General features: G+C 46.7%; 1 protein-coding gene across 3 annotated transcripts in view; it reads right to left on the bottom strand.

Annotated features, from left to right (window-relative positions):
- CFAP54 (cilia and flagella associated protein 54) overlaps positions 1–16735 on the bottom strand; it is a 736502-nt gene that overhangs the window by 536488 nt on the left and 183279 nt on the right. For all 3 annotated transcript variants that reach the window (XM_063927747.1, XM_063927746.1, XM_063927748.1), the window contains exons 18-22: positions 13463–13616; positions 7181–7258; positions 6967–7082; positions 6092–6268; positions 5795–5887 (exon numbers count right to left, since the gene is read on the bottom strand). In XM_063927747.1, coding sequence (XP_063783817.1) covers positions 5795–5887; positions 6092–6268; positions 6967–7082; positions 7181–7258; positions 13463–13616 — 618 coding nt within the window. The remainder of the gene's footprint in view (positions 1–5794; positions 5888–6091; positions 6269–6966; positions 7083–7180; positions 7259–13462; positions 13617–16735) is intronic.

Here is a 16735-nt window from a genome sequence, read left to right on the forward strand (position 1 = left end):
AGCCTTTACTAGCAGGATAAAGATGGTCATTGAGTAGGGGAGAGCTGTGAGTGAAATGTGTCGAGACGAGGGCTTAGATAACAAGAGGAAAGAGGGCCCTGCTCTGAAGAGCTAGCAATCTAGTGGGGAGGGGCGACAGACAGATGACAAGAGGTGCAGGCAAGTGGGAGGTAGCCTGATGGCAGTATGCAAGCAAAGCTGAGATGTTCACGGCATGAGGCAGGGGGATGGAGGCGCGGCTTCAGCACTGGGTTATGCATCGGGAGGGTATGCTTTGATGAATAGGTGGGTTTTTAGTGCCCGTTTGAAGCTTTGCAAGGTTGGGGAGAGTCTAATGGAGCGGGGGAGTGCGTTCCACTGAAGGGGTGCAGCACGGGCAAAATCCTGAACTCGTGCATGGGAAGCAGTGACCAGGGCGGTGGAGAGGCGACGGTCATTAGTCGACCGTAGGGGGCGGGAGGGAGTATGAAGGGAACCTCCTGTTGGAGATGTAGGGAGCAGTGGAATTAGAGATGGCCTTGTATGTGAGGGTGAGGAGTTTGAAGAGGATTCTGTAGGGGAATGGGAGCCAGTGTAGATTTTGTCGAAGGGGAGTGGCAGATGTGGTGCGGCGGGAGAGGAAGATAAGTCTAGCTGCGGGGTTCAGGACAGATTGGAGGGGAGCAAGATGGGAGCAAGCGAGGCCAGTGAGGAGAACATTGCAGTAGTCAAGTCGTGAGATGACTAGTGAGTGGATGATGAGTTTAGTTGCACTCTGGGAGAGATATGGCCTGATACGAGCAATGTTGGGTAGCTGGAAACGACAGGATTGTGCCAGAGCTTGGATGTGGGGTGCAAAGGAGAGGGAGGAGTCAAGAGTGACGCCCAAGCAGTGGAGTTTGGGAACGGGGGAGATGGTGGCGTTGTCAACAATGATGGAGATATTGGTCGGGGGTGTTGCTCTGGATGGGGGGAAGATGATGAGTTCAGTTTTGTCCATGTTGAGCTTTAGAGAGCGTTCAGACATCCAGGAGGAGATTGCGGAGAGGCAGCTGAAAACCTGAGAGAGGACAGAGGAGGACAGATCAGGAGATGAGAGGTAGAGTTGTGTGTCATCAGCATAGAGGTGGTATTGAAGGCCAAATGAGTTAATGAGCGCACCCAGGGAAGAGGTGTACAGGGAGAACAGAAGGGGTCCAAGGACAGAACCCTGAGAATCATCCTGAGGAAAGACAACCTTGTCGTCGGTTCCAACTGTGACTTTGGGTAATTTATGATCCACCCGTGTTGTTGGAGTATTGACAGCGAGAGGGATATGTTTTATAATAACTGCTCCCTGGATCTCGCCTTTATCAGGAGGTCGTCCAGATAAGGGATAATATTGACTCCTTTCTGACGGAGGAGGACCATCATCTCCGCCATCGCCTTGGTGAATACCCTCGGCGCCATGAAGAGACCGAAAGGTAACGTCTGGAATTGGAAATGGCAATCCTGAATCGCGAATCTCAGATAAGCCTGGTGAGGAGGATAAATGGGAACATGCAGGTAAGCATCCTTTATGTCCACCGACACTAAGTAGTCCCCCTCCTCCAGACTGGCAATCACCGCCCGAAGTGATTCCATCTTGAACTTGAACCTTTTCAGGAAGAAATTCAGATCTTTTAGATTTAGGATTGGTCTGACCGAGCCGTCCGGCTTCAGGACAACAAAGAGGCTTGAATAAAAACCCATCCCTTGTTGTGACAACGGTACCAGGACTATAACCTGGTCTTGACATAATTTTTGGATTGCCGCTGTTACTGCTTCTCTCTCTGGCGGAGAAGCTGGCTAGTTCGATTTGAAAAATCGGCATGGGGGAACGTCTTGAAACTCTAGTTTGTATCCCTGTGATACTTTTTGCAACACCCAGGGATCCAGGCCAGACAGAATCCAATCCTGGCTGAAGAGTTTGAGACGTACCCCCACCCGAGCGGCCTCCCGCAAGGGAGTTCCAGCGTCATGCTGGGGATTTGGCAGAATTAGGGGTAGACTTCTGCTCTTGGGAACCTGGAGCCGGTGTGGGCTTCTTTCCCCTTCCCCTTCCTGCAAAGAAGGGGGAACCTCGCCTTTTTGTATTTATTGGGCCGAAAGGACTGCATTTGCGGGTGATAGGTCTTTTTTGCCGATGCAGGCGCAGAGGGCAAAAATGTTGACTTACCTGCGGTAGCCGCCGAGACTAACGCATCCAGGCCATCGCCAAATAAGGCCTCACCTTTATATGGGAGAGCCTCCATGTTTCTTTTGGAATCTGCATCCGTGTTCCACTGGCGAATCCATAACGCCCGCCTAGCCGATACTGCCATGGTAGCGGCTTGTGAACTCAAAAGTCCAATATCCTTCATTGCTTCAGCATGTAGGCGGCAGCGTCCTTGATATTCCCTAACTTAAGGAGTATCTCATCTTTATTCTGATGACACGCTTTCTGACCATTTTTCAATAGCGCGACTCACCCATGCGCAGGCAATAGTGGGCCTGAGCAGTGTACCATTGGTAACATAAATGGATTTCAATGTCATTTCCATTTTGCGGTCTGCCGACTCTTTAAGAGAAGCCATGCCAGGAGCAGGGAGAATTACCTTCTTTGTCAACCTGGAAAGTGCACTGTCTAACACAGGGGGTGACTCCCATTTTTTCTTGTCTTCAACCGGGAAAGGATAAGCTATGTGAATCCTTTTGGGAATACAATTTTTTTTATCAGGATTCACCCACATCCCTTCAAACAGAGCATTTAGTTTGTGTGAAGGAGGGAACGTGACTTTGGATTTCTTTTCCTTACATAAATAAGCTTTCTCCTGAGGTACAGGAGTGCTTTCTGTAACCTCCAACACGTTCCTTATAGCCACAATCATATATTGTATACTTTTTGCCAATTTATGATCTATCTCTCTGGATTCACTATTGTCGACACAAGATTCAGAATCCGTGTCGGTATCAGTGTTTACAACATTTGCAAATGGGCTCTTATGTGACCCAGAGGGGCCGCCCGCATAAGGAATAACAGCATCCTGAAAAATCACATCTTCCACAGGTTTTCTCCAGCATGCAGCCTTAGATTCAGACTTATCTAATCTATGGTTAATCAGATGCATACTGTCACGTAGCTCTTTCACCCATGCAGGTTCTTGGTGTGCCAGTAGCGCCACCACAATACAACTCTGTGTCTCTAAAATGGCTTCCTCCGGGGAGGAACTCCCTGCCTCAGACATGCCTCACACGTGTACACCACACTCACAGACACACTGGGACTTATTTTGGGGACAGACCCACAGTAAAATCTGTCAGAGGGACACAGGATAAGAGCAGCCAGTTCACAAACCCAGCGCCAGTATTGCCTGTGAACACAGTATGTCCACAGCCCAAAAGCGCTTTTTAATAGTAATATACACTATCAAATTCACCACAATCGCTTTGTGCCCCCCCCCCCCCCCTTTATAGCACCCTGTACTTGTCAGAAGTGGAGGAGAGAACCAGCGTGTTCTCTGCAGCTCTGAGGAGAGAGAGAAAATGGTGCTGAGTAGTGTGCTGGCTGCCTGAGGAAGAAGCTCCGCCCCTCAGTATCCATGACAATATTTATGCTGGCGGGGGTAGGGCTGTGCCAGCGTCATTTTATGCCCCTTTTAGCCAGTTTTAGGTATTTTTCTGGGTGCCCAGGGCGCCCCCCCCCCCGCGCCCTGCACCCTGCAGTGCCTGTGTGTGTGGGCAGCAATGGCGCGCTGCGCCCCCGCCAGCCGCGCCGCACCTCAGCCGTCACTTACTTGATTTAAGATCATTCTTCTCATACTCACCTGTCTTCTGACTTCTGGCTCTGTGAGGGGGGTGATGGCGTGCTGTGGGAGTGAGCATCTAGACACGGCTAGCGTTCAGTTCCCTTCAGGAGCTAATGGTGTCCTGTCAGCCAGAAACAGAGCCATGAAACTCTGAGGAAGTTGGTTCTGCTTCTGCCCCCTCAGTAGCAAAGGAAAGCAAAGCGAATCCCAAAATTTATTTTAAGTACATCAACAGCAAGAGACTAAAGAAGGAGCATATAGGCCCTTTAAAGGATAAGAGGGGAGTCTTAATCAAATATGATAAAGACATAGCAAACAAACTAAACAAGTTTTTTTCAACGGTATTTACCAGAGAGGACCAAATGCTGGGTCTAACACAAAATCTCAACAAAGATAAGGTCCCACTGCTAAATGCTTATTAATGTGAGGAGGTAGTCTGTGACCGATTAAAAAAGATAAAGATTAATAAGTCACCTGGTCCCGATGGAATTCACCCGAGGGTTCTTATGGAGCTGCATGCTGAACTAGCAAGACCTCTATTTTTGATCTTCATGGATTCGGTTAAATCGGGTATGGTTCCCAAAGACTGGCTTATAGCGGAAGTAGTGCCGATATTTAAAAAGGGGAGCAAAGCTGAACCAGGTAATTATAGACCAGTTAGTCTTACATCTATAGTGGGGAAAGTATTGGAAGGTATTCTAAGGGACAGTATTCAAAAGTTCCTTGAAGCAAATAAGGTCATTAAAAGGAACCAACATGGATTTGTGAAGGACAGATCATGTCAGACCAACTTGCTTGGCTTTTATGAAACAATAAGTGCGAACCTGGATCAGGGTAAGGAGGTGGATATAATCTTTTTAGACTTTGCCAAAGCTTTCGACACTGTACCACACATGCGTCTTATCTACAAGCTACAAGAAATAGGGCTAGGGAGCACAATATGCACTTGGGTCAGTAATTGGTTAGATAATAGGGAGAAGCGCGTTGTGGTCAATGGATCATTTTCAAATTGGACTAAACTACTAAGTGGTGTGCCACAAGGGTCTGTACTTGGACCACTTTTGTTCAACATTTTCATCAACGACCTAACAGTAGGTCTAGAGAGCATGGTATCAATTTTCGTAGACGATACCAAATTGTGTAAGGTTATAAATATGGAGGGGGATGCGGAGTCTCTTCAGAATGACTTAACTAAACTGGAAGCATGGGCAGCAAAATGGAGAATGAGATTCAACACAGACAAGTGTAAGGTAATGCACTGTGGGGGCAAGACCAAAAATAACACCTACATACTAAATGGGGTAATATTAGGGGATTCTGTACTGGAATAAGACTTAGGGGTTCACATAGATAACAAAAAGAAAAGCTTTGGCTGTCTAACACAGCCATCGGAGAGAATGCCCAGATCCACTGGGCACTCGCAAAATAATGTGCACTGTTTGGTGGCAAGGCTCTGACTCCATTCACTTAACCCCAGTGTCTCTAGTGTCCCCTCGTGGATGACAGAGAAATATTGGCAAGTGTGAGTCAGCACTGATCCACATTCCACAGTGATTTTCTCTAACGCATTGTGACCTCATGGAATCACTATGATGTGATAGGGTTAGTTTCAGATAATAGCAGAAAATTCCATACATAAAGACATACCTACAAAGAGGTTTTTCTGGGTTTGCTTAATTTTTTTTGCTTTTCTACAGCTTTTTCAGAGACACGGGGCAGATTTAATAAGCCATGTGAAGTGATAAAGTGGAAGGTGATAACGCACCAGCCAGTCAGCTGTCATTTTTCAAACCCAGCCTGTAACATAGAAGTTAGGAGCTGATTGGCTGGTGCTTTATCACCTTCCACTTTATCACTTCACCAGGCTTAATAAATCTGTCCCTAAAATAGAAATCTGCAACAATCCCTTACACTTCAAAGTCTGTTCTGTTTTGAATATGGCTGTTTTGAATTCAGTACACATTCATGCACTAAAAGGAAGAAAACAGCAAAGTTATAAAGTATTTTACCTCTTCTCCAGTTCCTGGAAGATGATGATCATTTAACCTTGCTTTTAAGTTGGGGCCTGTTACACTTTGTCCAAATATACAGTACCAAGCCACCTACATAGAATTTTAAAACATCAAAATGTAAGTCATAACAAGGCATTTGTTGCACTTCTAGATCACTAATGAGAAAGCTACATGGAATAATGAATGCAATGCAAATGGTAAACTAAACCTTAAAGCATAGATAAAATTAAAACTTTAGACAAAATAAAATACAATCCACAGACAGCTATACACTTTGTTCATATACTAAATTACCGTAATATTGGATTTAAATGGAGCTGGTTTAAACACCATCAAATTTTCTGTTCTGCAAAGTAAAATGGGTGGAGGAGGCACAGTCACTTTGCCAGCTTGTGTCTCTGGTTGTTTGATACAAGATAAGTAGACCGCATTTTCCTCAACTTCAGCTTGCTGAATCAGTTTCTGTGAATCCTACCAATGAAGTACAATGGAAAGGTAATTCAATGCAATGCAAGGAAACTGTCCTTCAAACATAGTAAATTTAGTTGACAAACACAGTCTAAGGCAGTGGTTCCCAAACTTTTTTGAGTCCTGGCACCCTAGAGTATCAGAATTGTTTTCACGGCACCCCCTAGGCCAAAAGTTTTTAATTGAGAAATTCAGAAAAATATATTAAATTAAGTAAACCGTGTTTATATGTCATCCTTAGGTTCAGTTATATGGTGAGGGACAGGATTCACTTCTCTTTGTCCACAAATTTTATGATTGGAAGACACTAGCACTGGTTTTGCCTATTTCATTGACCATAAATAATTTGAATTGGTCCTGGACCACCAATCCAAGGCACCCCTGAAAGTACCCTGAGGCACCCCAGGGTCACTGGTCTAAGGACTTATTCATGGTGGGATTTCATAGCAAGGCATACATTATTATTTCTGTGATATTTTAAAGATGGAATTTGATATTATAGGGGAATATCTAAGTATCAAATGTATATGGTGTTGTACATAACACAGTTATAGAAAAGATCCTCCCAAAATTAGAGGGAAAAAAATGTATATAAAAATAGGAATCATGGACAATTACAAAAACATACATATACACTAAACAGCATTGACACAAGTAATTTTAATATACAGTAATATAAAGTAAATAAATCTCAACAATACCTCTAAGAGCTTATTGGGAGAACAGTTTAGTTCCTTAATAAAAAGTACAGCCTTCTGCATCAGGAAGATGGCTTTGGACAATTTATTCTTGTTGATTTTATCAAGTATTTCTGTTTCTGCAATGGAAAATTATGAAGTCATGTAATTAGAGTATGTAAGATTCAGCTTTATGATATAATTCTATTTCATTGAAATACACAAAGCATTATTAAACCTGTATGGAAGCATAAAGACTCGACCCTTTCTTGGTTTTGAGTGGAATTCTTTGATAATCTGAGATGTTCGCCATCAACTGAAAATGAAGGACACACAGGGTAAGTTAATATGAGAAAATAAATAAATGTCATTTTGCCCATTATTATGCGAAATGCCTCATATTACAAAATTTATTGCAAAATGTATTATTATTTGATTTAGTAATGTTTGAATAGTGCACTTGCACTCGTTCTCTTTGTGTGTGGCACTACAGGTCTCAGTAAGCAAGCAAGCACCTCTCATTACTAGTAGTTAGGGTGTGCAGTCTAGGGCCCTTTCCCTATATAAAAAAGTAAATGTGTAGACTTCATTCCATGCATAATTCCTGTCTCAGTTCACAAAACCACTTTAGAAAATCTTTAGCCCTTACTTTAAAGAGCAATTGCAAGTGACATTGAATAGATTATATGGCATCTCAAGCAGGGCCGGCTTGAGGCATGTTCGACTCGAGCGGCCGCGCAGGGCGCCACCCTTAAAGAGCGCCGCACGCTGGCGCCGCCATGTCGGAGCCTGGAGCCGGCCCTGTCCTGTAGCCTGCGGGCTGCGCCGCCTCCTCTCTGTAAAGTGATGTGCGCGCGCTATGCAGCGCCGGCATCTGATGTCAGACACCGGCGCCGCACAGCGTGCACAGTTCACTTTCAGGCACCGGCTCGCACAGACATCACGGCCTGATCTGCAGCTGGTACTCTGGGGGCATATGTGGCACTGTGGGGGGCATTAATGTATCTGGCACTGTGGGGGCATTTATCTGGCACTGTGGGGGACATTAATGTATCTGGCACTGTAGGGGCATTAATGTATCTGGCACTGTGGGGGCATTTCTGGCACTGTGGGGTCATTAATGCATCTGGCACTGTGGGGGCATTTATCTGGCACTGTGGGGGCATATCTCGCACTGTGGGGGCATTAATGTATCTGGCACTGTGGGGGCATTTATCTGGCACTGTGGGGGCATTAATGTATCTGGCACTGTGGGGGCATTTCTGGCACTGTGGGGTCATTAATGCATCTGGCACTGTGGGGGCATTAATGTATCTGGCACTGTGGGGGCATTTATCTGGCACTGTGGGGGACATTAATGTATCTGGCACTGTGGGGGCATTTATCTGGCACTGTGGAGGCATTTATCTGGCACTGTGGGGGACATTAATGTATCTGGCACTGTGGGGGCATTAATGAATCTGGCACTGTGGGGGCATATCTGGCACTGTGGGGGCATTTATGTATCTGGCACTGTGGGGGCATTTATCTGGCACTGTGGGGGCATTTATCTGGCACTGTGGGGGGCATTTATCTGGCACTGTGGGGGCATTAATTTATCTGGCACTGTGGGGGCATTTCTGGCACTGTGGGGGCATTAATGTATCTGGCACTGTGGGGGCATATCTGGCACTGTGGGGGAATTAATGTATCTGGCACTGTGGGGGCATATCTGGCACTGTGGGGGGCATTAATGTATCTGGCACTGTGGGGGGCATTAATGTATCTGGCACTGTGGGGGCATTTCTGGAACTGTGGGGGCATTAATGTATCTGGCACTGTGGGGGCATATCTGGCACTGTGGGGGCATTAATGTATCTGGCACTGTGGGGGCATATCTGGCACTGTGGGGGGCATTAATGTATCTGGCACTGTGGGGGGCATTAATGTATCTGGCACTGTGGGGGCATTTCTGGCACTGTGGGGGCATTAATGTATCTGGCACTGTGGGGGCATATCTGGCACTGTGGGGGGGCATTTAGCTATCTGGCACTGTGGGGGCATTTAGCTATCTGACACTGTGGGGGGCATTTAGCTATCTGGCACTGCTGGGGGGCAAGTCATGTGTATTTGGCACTGCTGGGGGGGCATGTCGTGTGCATCTGGCACTGCTGGGGGGCATGTCGTGTCTCTGGCACTGCTGGGGGGCATGTCATGTCTATCTGGCACTGCTGGGGGGCATGTCATGTCTATCTGGCACTGCTGGGGGGCATGTCGTGTCTATCTGGCACTGTGGGGGCATTAATTTATCTGGCACTGTGGGGGCATTTCTGGCACTGTGGGGGCATTAATGTATCTGGCACTGTGGGGGCATATCTGGCACTGTGGGGGAATTAATGTATCTGGCACTGTGGGGGCATATCTGGCACTGTGGGGGGCATTAATGTATCTGGCACTGTGGGGGGCATTAATGTATCTGGCACTGTGGGGGCATTTCTGGAACTGTGGGGGCATTAATGTATCTGGCACTGTGGGGGCATACCTGGCACTGTGGGGGCATTAATGTATCTGGCACTGTGGGGGCATATCTGGCACTGTGGGGGGCATTAATGTATCTGGCACTGTGGGGGGCATTAATGTATCTGGCACTGTGGGGGCATTTCTGGCACTGTGGGGGCATTAATGTATCTGGCACTGTGGGGGCATATCTGGCACTGTGGGGGGGCATTTAGCTATCTGGCACTGTGGGGGCATTTAGCTATCTGACACTGTGGGGGGCATTTAGCTATCTGGCACTGCTGGGGGGCAAGTCATGTGCATTTGGCACTGCTGGGGGGGCATGTCGTGTGCATCTGGCACTGCTGGGGGGCATGTCGTGTCTCTGGCACTGCTGGGGGGCATGTCATGTCTATCTGCACTGCTGGGGGGCATGTCATGTCTATCTGGCACTGCTGGGGGGCATGTCGTGTCTATCTGGCACTGTGGGGGCATTAATGTATCTGGCACTGTGGGGGGCATTTATCTGGCACTGTGGGGGGCATTTATCTCACACTGTGGGGGCATTAATGTATCTGGCACTCTGGGGGCATTTATCTGGCACTGTGGGGGGCATTACTGTATCTGGCACTGTGGGGGCATTTATCTGGCACTGTGGGGGCATTTATCTGGCACTGTGGGGGGCATTTATCTGGCACTATGGGGGCATTAATGTATCTGGCACTGTGGGGGCATTTATCTGGCACTGTGGGGGCATTTATCTGGCACTGTGGGGGGGCATTTATCTGGCACTATGGGGGCATTAATGTATCTGGCACTCTGGGGGCATTTATCTGGCACTGTGGGGGGCATTACTGTATCTGGCACTGTGGGGGCATTTATCTGGCACTGTGGGGGCATTTATCTGGCACTGTGGGGGGCATTTATCTGGCACTATGGGGGCATTAATGTATCTGGCACTGTGGGGGCATTTATCTGGCACTGTGGGGGCATTTATCTGGCACTGTGGGGGCATTTATCTGGCACTGTGGGGGGCATTAATGTATCTGGCACTGTGGGGGCATTAATGTATCTGGCACTGTGGGGGCATTTCTGGAACTGTGGGGGCATTAATGTAGCTGGCACTGTGGGGGCATATCTGGCACTGTGGGGGGCATTAATGTATCTGGCACTGTGGGGAGCATTAATGTATCTGGCACTGTGGGGGCATTTCTGGCACTCTGGGGCATTAATGTATCTGGCACTGTGGGGGGCATTTAGCTATCTGGCACTGTGGGGGGCATTTAGCTATCTGGCACTGTGGGGGGCATTTAGCTATCTGGCACTGCTGGGGGGCATGTCATGTGCATCTGGCACTGCTGGGGGGCATGTCATGTGCATCTGGCACTGCTGGGGGGCATGTCGTGCATCTGGCACTGCTGGGGGGCATGTCGTGTGCATCTGGCACTGCTGGGGGGCATGTCGTGTGCATCTGGCACTGCTGGGGGGCATGTCGTGTGCATCTGGCACTGCTGGGGGGCATGTCGTGTGCATCTGGCACTGCTGGGGGGCATGTCATGTCTATCTGGCACTGCTGGGGGGCATGTCATGTCTATCTGGCACTGCTGGGGGCATATCATGTGTAGCTGGCACTGCTGGGGGGCATGTCATGTCTATATGGCACTGCTGGGGGGCATGTCATGTCTATCTGGCACTGCTGGGGGGCATGTAGTGTGCATCTGGCACTGCTGGGGGGCATGTTGTGTGCATCTGGCACTGCTGGGGGGCATGTCGTGTGCATCTGGCACTGCTGGGGGGCATGTCGTGTGCATCTGGCACTGCTGGGGGGCATGTCGTGTGCATCTGGCACTGCTGTGTGGCATGTCATGTCTATCTGGCACTGCTGGGGGGCATGTCATGTCTATCTGACACTGCTGGGGGGCATGTCATGTCTATCTGGCACTGCTGCGGGGCATGTCATGTCTATCTGGCACTGCTGGGGGCATATCATGTCTATCTGGCACTGCACTACTGTAGACATTATGTGTAGCTGACACTATACTGGAGACATTGTGTGTAAGGAACACTACTGTAGCTGTTATGTGTAAGGCTGCTAATTGTGTGCCTAGAGGGGGTGTGAAAATATTTTTATTTATAGTTTGATAATATGAAGTTGTGAGGCCCCGCCCACTTTCACAGGAGGCCACGCCCACTTTCCAGGAGCGTATGGGAGGGGGCGCTTTGAAATTTTCCCGCTCAGGGTGCTAGTAGGCCTGGAGCCGGCCCTGATCTCAAGTGTTTTGGGTGCAGTTTTGAGTTTGGTTCTGGATCCAGATTTCTTTAAAAATCAATAAAGATCAATAAAATGGCTGAAATCAAGTAACTTAGACCTGCTTTTGTTACTATTGTATTATTAACATTAAATTCAGTTATTTGCAGTCAATGTTGCCCACCTCACCATACACTCTCCTGAATAAAATGACACCTGAAATCATGAGGGAGGGATTTACATACAATCTATAAACCAGTATTCGGTTTTTAAATCCAAGTTCTAATCTCAAGGGAAGACCCCAAAAGAAATCCAAGATGGTACTTGGTTCTACTGCAATCACCAAAGTTCTGATGTGTTCAGTTTCCAACAAAACCAAACCGCTCAACTCTACCTCTTATCAAGCCTATTATTTGTAGTGGTGTATGCAGGGATGTTTCGGAATATCCAGAAAAAAACACAAAAAATATAAGATCTCATTGACATCCCAAATTGGCATGGACAATCTTAAAACATCAAGAAATCAACACAAAGTTTTGGGGAAAATGTATTTATAGAAATTTGATTAAGATGTTTAAGTCTATGATCTTGAAATTTTGACTTACTTAAACTTAGTCATGTTGTGTATAAAAATAAAGCCTTTTATATTTTAGACTAAATGTTTTGGGGGGTTTTTGTGGTGGTTATTTAACTATCTTCATCCTGGCCTGAGAAAATTAGGTTTTTGTACGTTTATACATGCCAAAATTGTTGATTTGAGACATTTTCAAACTCTTATAATTCAAAAACTACTTAAGGTAAAAAAGTAAAATTCAAGATGTGTAGTTAGTTTTGATGTCCCATTTAGCATACAGATTGCACTGGGAAGCCTAAGTAAAAAAAAAAAAGTAATTAAAAATTGGATCAGTTGATGTGGAATGACCCATATATAGCAGACGTCTATGTCAATACACAGTTTCAATGTTCCATGCATGAAGTGGTTCTCATATTCTGTCTTCAGAAGAGGTGTCAATTATAAAAACAGTAATTGCATAATGCAGTACAGCCATGAATAACTTTACAGGTCTGTGCATAAGCTATGTCTCTAGAATCACTGTCATCTACGTATCCAGGAAGTATAATCAGTAAATCCATTGTTCAGTAGTTTTGAAGGTGGGAAACGTCTTACACAAATGAACAGGTTCTTGCCTGGACCTCTATCTGACGCAATCATAAACAAGCAAGATTACAGATACCTCAAAGATACGTGAATGTGCCTCCTGGAGTGTGTAGCACAAAGCTTGTTTTAAAGAAACACTATTGAATTGAGGTGAAAAAAAGCATCACATCCCATTCTTATTTCGGGTGGTCTTCAGGTTGCCGGCGGCCGGGCTCCCGGCGACCACCATACCGGCGCCGGAATCCCGACTGCCGGCATACCGACATCTTTTCTCCCTCTTGGGGTCCACGACCCCCCTGGTGGGAGAACAGATAGCGTGGCGCGCGTAACACCGTGCCCGCAAGGGGCTCATTTGCGCTCGCCCAGCTATCGGTACGCTAGCGGTCGGGATTCCGGCGCCGGTATGCTGGTCGCCGGGAGCCCGTACGTCGGCATACCATACTACACCCCTTAATTTTTGACTATGCTAAAGATGTCACTTAAGGTTGATACATTGATTTGTACAAACGTATGTATCTTTTCAACCTTATCAACTTCATTAACATGTTAATAGGCTTTATTGAGTGGTGATGTACACTGTCATAACAGTTATCAACAGTTTATACTATGGACAGGTATACTGCAGCTAAAACCCCTACCATGCATTTGATTGAGAAGTTTGACTGACACTCGATGCTGAGCCACAATTAGCTCAAGCTGCAAATCCATCATCGTCACATTATTTACAAGTGACTTGGAAGAGCAGCTTTGCTCTTCAGCTGTGTTTTTTCCATGTTGTCTTTTTACACCAAACTGACAGAAAACACAAACAGAGGGATAAAGAATTAGTATTCATTTGTGTTGTTGTTTTTTAATTAATTTTTAATCCTAACAAACATTACTTCAAGAATTAACCAAGAATTTACAAATCATTAAATATTCAATAAGCAAGAAATTTGAATATTTAATATATCATATTTTGTTGTATCCATCTGAATGACAAGAACTAGGCATGCAGGCCTACTGTATTACTTCTACCAGGTTTAGCTAACGCTTCACTCTCCAGCTGTTGCGTAAGATATAAAAGTCTATGATGTGCTGTCTTTGAAGGACAGTGAAAACCTAAAATTACTGTTTTTATCTGACAGTTAACAAGTGTCAAGTTTTATAAGGATACTACCTCTTTGGTATAATATCCTCTCCTCCACAGTTCGGTATATCAGATTTCTATGAAGTAGTAGAGCAATCATGTGACTGCTCCTAAATGGCCAATCAAGTGGAAGTCAGACATATAAATTGAGCAGTGAGCGGACTGTGTTGACTACTTTGTTTACAGAGGACTGATTTGTACCCGAGCAGCCACTGCCCTGATGGAACCTGTTACATCCAGGGCTCATAGGATAGTATGATTTCTATTAGTGGCTTCTGAGAAGCCATCATAATACTGCTACAATACACTGCAGAAATTACATGACTGTTTATGTTAAACTGATGGGTCTTCATTTAAATTTACCACCAGTTGTCAGATGCAAGGGGAAGCTAACATAGGTGCCAGAGCTGAGAGGTGCCCACCTTCTCTGTCAAACGTACATGTGTTATATACATTATTCATCATTGGGTGGCTCTTACAAACTTTTGCCTTGTGTCCTACAATATATGTAGTTAAGCCCCTGGATCTGCGCATTGTAATGTGGCATAAAATGATCTGAAGGGCATTTTTAATGTTACATAATATGAACTGGGTCACTGTAATGTTGCACAATTTGAAGTGGAAGTACTATAGTGTGGCATTATATGAACTGGGGACACTGTAATGTGGCATAATATGAACTGGGGATACTGCATAATATAAACTGGGGCACTGTAATGGGGAATAATATAAATTGGGGACTCTGTCGTAATGTGAATTGGAGGTAATGAGTTGCATAATGTGTACTGTCACTGTACTGTACTATACTGTACTGAGTTGCATAATGTGTACTGTCACTGTACTGTACTGTACTATACTGTACTGAGTTGCATAATGTGTACTGTCACTGTACTGTACTGTACTATACTGTACTGAGTTGCATAATGTGTACTGTCACTGTCAGTGGCGGAACTAGCGAGCGGTGGGCCCAGGTGCGACAAAATGCTTTGCCCCCCCCCCCCCCCCACATCCCCCCCCCACACACATCCCATCCAAGTCCACCCCCTCACCCCTGGAGAGGATCTGGTGAGGGGGACCTGCTCAGGGCCAGAGAAATGGATACCTAGCAACAGTGCCGTAACTAGACATTTTAGCACTGTGTGCAAGAAACGGCATCGGAGCCCCACCCCTGCATGCAAAACAGGGGCAGTGCGCGCCATAGGCGCGCGCAAAAATACATAGTGGCGTGGCTTCGTGGGGAAGGGGTGTGGCCACAAAATAATACCAATTCATAAAACGGTACACAGTAGTCTCCATTATTCAAATTACGCCGCACAGTAGCACCACTACACCAGGTAGAGACCCTTTTACACCTTACAGCGGACAGATTCCTCTTTTTACACATTACAGCAGACAGCGTGCACTTTTTACACATAACGGCAGACAGCGTGCACTTTTTACACATAACGGCAGACAGCGTGCCCTTTTTACACATAACGGCAGACAGCGTGCACTTTTTACACATAACGGCAGACAGCGTGCCCTTTTTACACATAACAGCAGACCGCGTGCCCTTTTTACACATAACGGCAGACCGCGTGCCCTTGTTACACATAGCGGCAGACAGCGTACACTTTTTACACATAACGGCAGACAGCGTGCCCTTGTTACACATTACGGCAGACAGCATCCCCTTTTTACACATAACGGCAGACAGCGTCCCCTTTTTACACATTACGGCAGACAGCGTGCCCTTGTTACACATTACGGCAGACAGCGTCCCCATTTTTACACATTACGGCAGGCAGATTCCCCATTTTTACACATTGCGGCAGGCAGATTACCCCTTTTTACACATAGCGGCAGGCAGATTACCCCTCTTTACACATAGCGGCAGGCAGTCCCCCATTTTTACACATTGCGGCAGGCTGATTCCCCCTTTTTACACATTACGTCAGGCAGTCCCCCCTTTTTACACATTGCGGCAGGCTGATTCCCCCTTTTTACACATTACGTCAGGCAGTCCCCCCTTTTTACACATTGCGGCAGGCTGATTCCCCTTTTTACACATAGCGGCAGGCAGTCCCCCATTTTTACACATAGCGGCAGGCAGGCCCAAGAAAAAAGAGAGAGAAAGAAAGAAAGAAAAAGAGAAAAAGAAAGAAAGAAGAATTATACTTACCCTCTCTCCGCGGCTCAGGCTCCTCGGTGCAGCAGCGTCAGACGATTCCCGGGCAGTAGAGGAGGTGGAGGACGGAGGTGAAGAAGGGAGCCGCAGCAGCGCTTTGTTACTGGTGGAGGCGCTGCTGCCCCTCTGCTTCCCTATAGGCTGTTCTCGGAAGACAGCCTATAGGGAAGCAGAGGGGCAGCAGCAGCAGCGCCTCCACCAGTAACAAAGCGCTGCTGCGGCTCCCTCCTTTACCTCCCTCCTCCTCCTTCCCCCGTCCGTGCCGCTGCTCCTCTCCTCTCCTCTCCGGGCGGCTGTGCGCTGCGGGCAGCGGTTGCCTGCAGCGCACAGCGGCATGTAATGAGTCAGTTTGACTCATTACATGCTTGGGCCCCTGGACAGAGGCGGGCCCCAGTGCCGCACTGCTTGCACTGCCGGTAGTTCCGCCTCTGGTCACTGTACTGTACTATACTGTACTGAGTTGCATAATGTGTACTGTCACTGTACTGTACTATACTGTACTGAGTTGCATAATGTGTACTGTCACTGTACTGTACTGTACTGTACTATACTGTACAGAGTTGCATAATGTGTACTGTCACTGTACTGTACTATACTGTACTGAGTTGCATAATG

This window comes from Pseudophryne corroboree, chromosome 6 (assembly GCF_028390025.1).
Source record: "Pseudophryne corroboree isolate aPseCor3 chromosome 6, aPseCor3.hap2, whole genome shotgun sequence".
NCBI lineage: Eukaryota > Metazoa > Chordata > Amphibia > Anura > Myobatrachidae > Pseudophryne > Pseudophryne corroboree.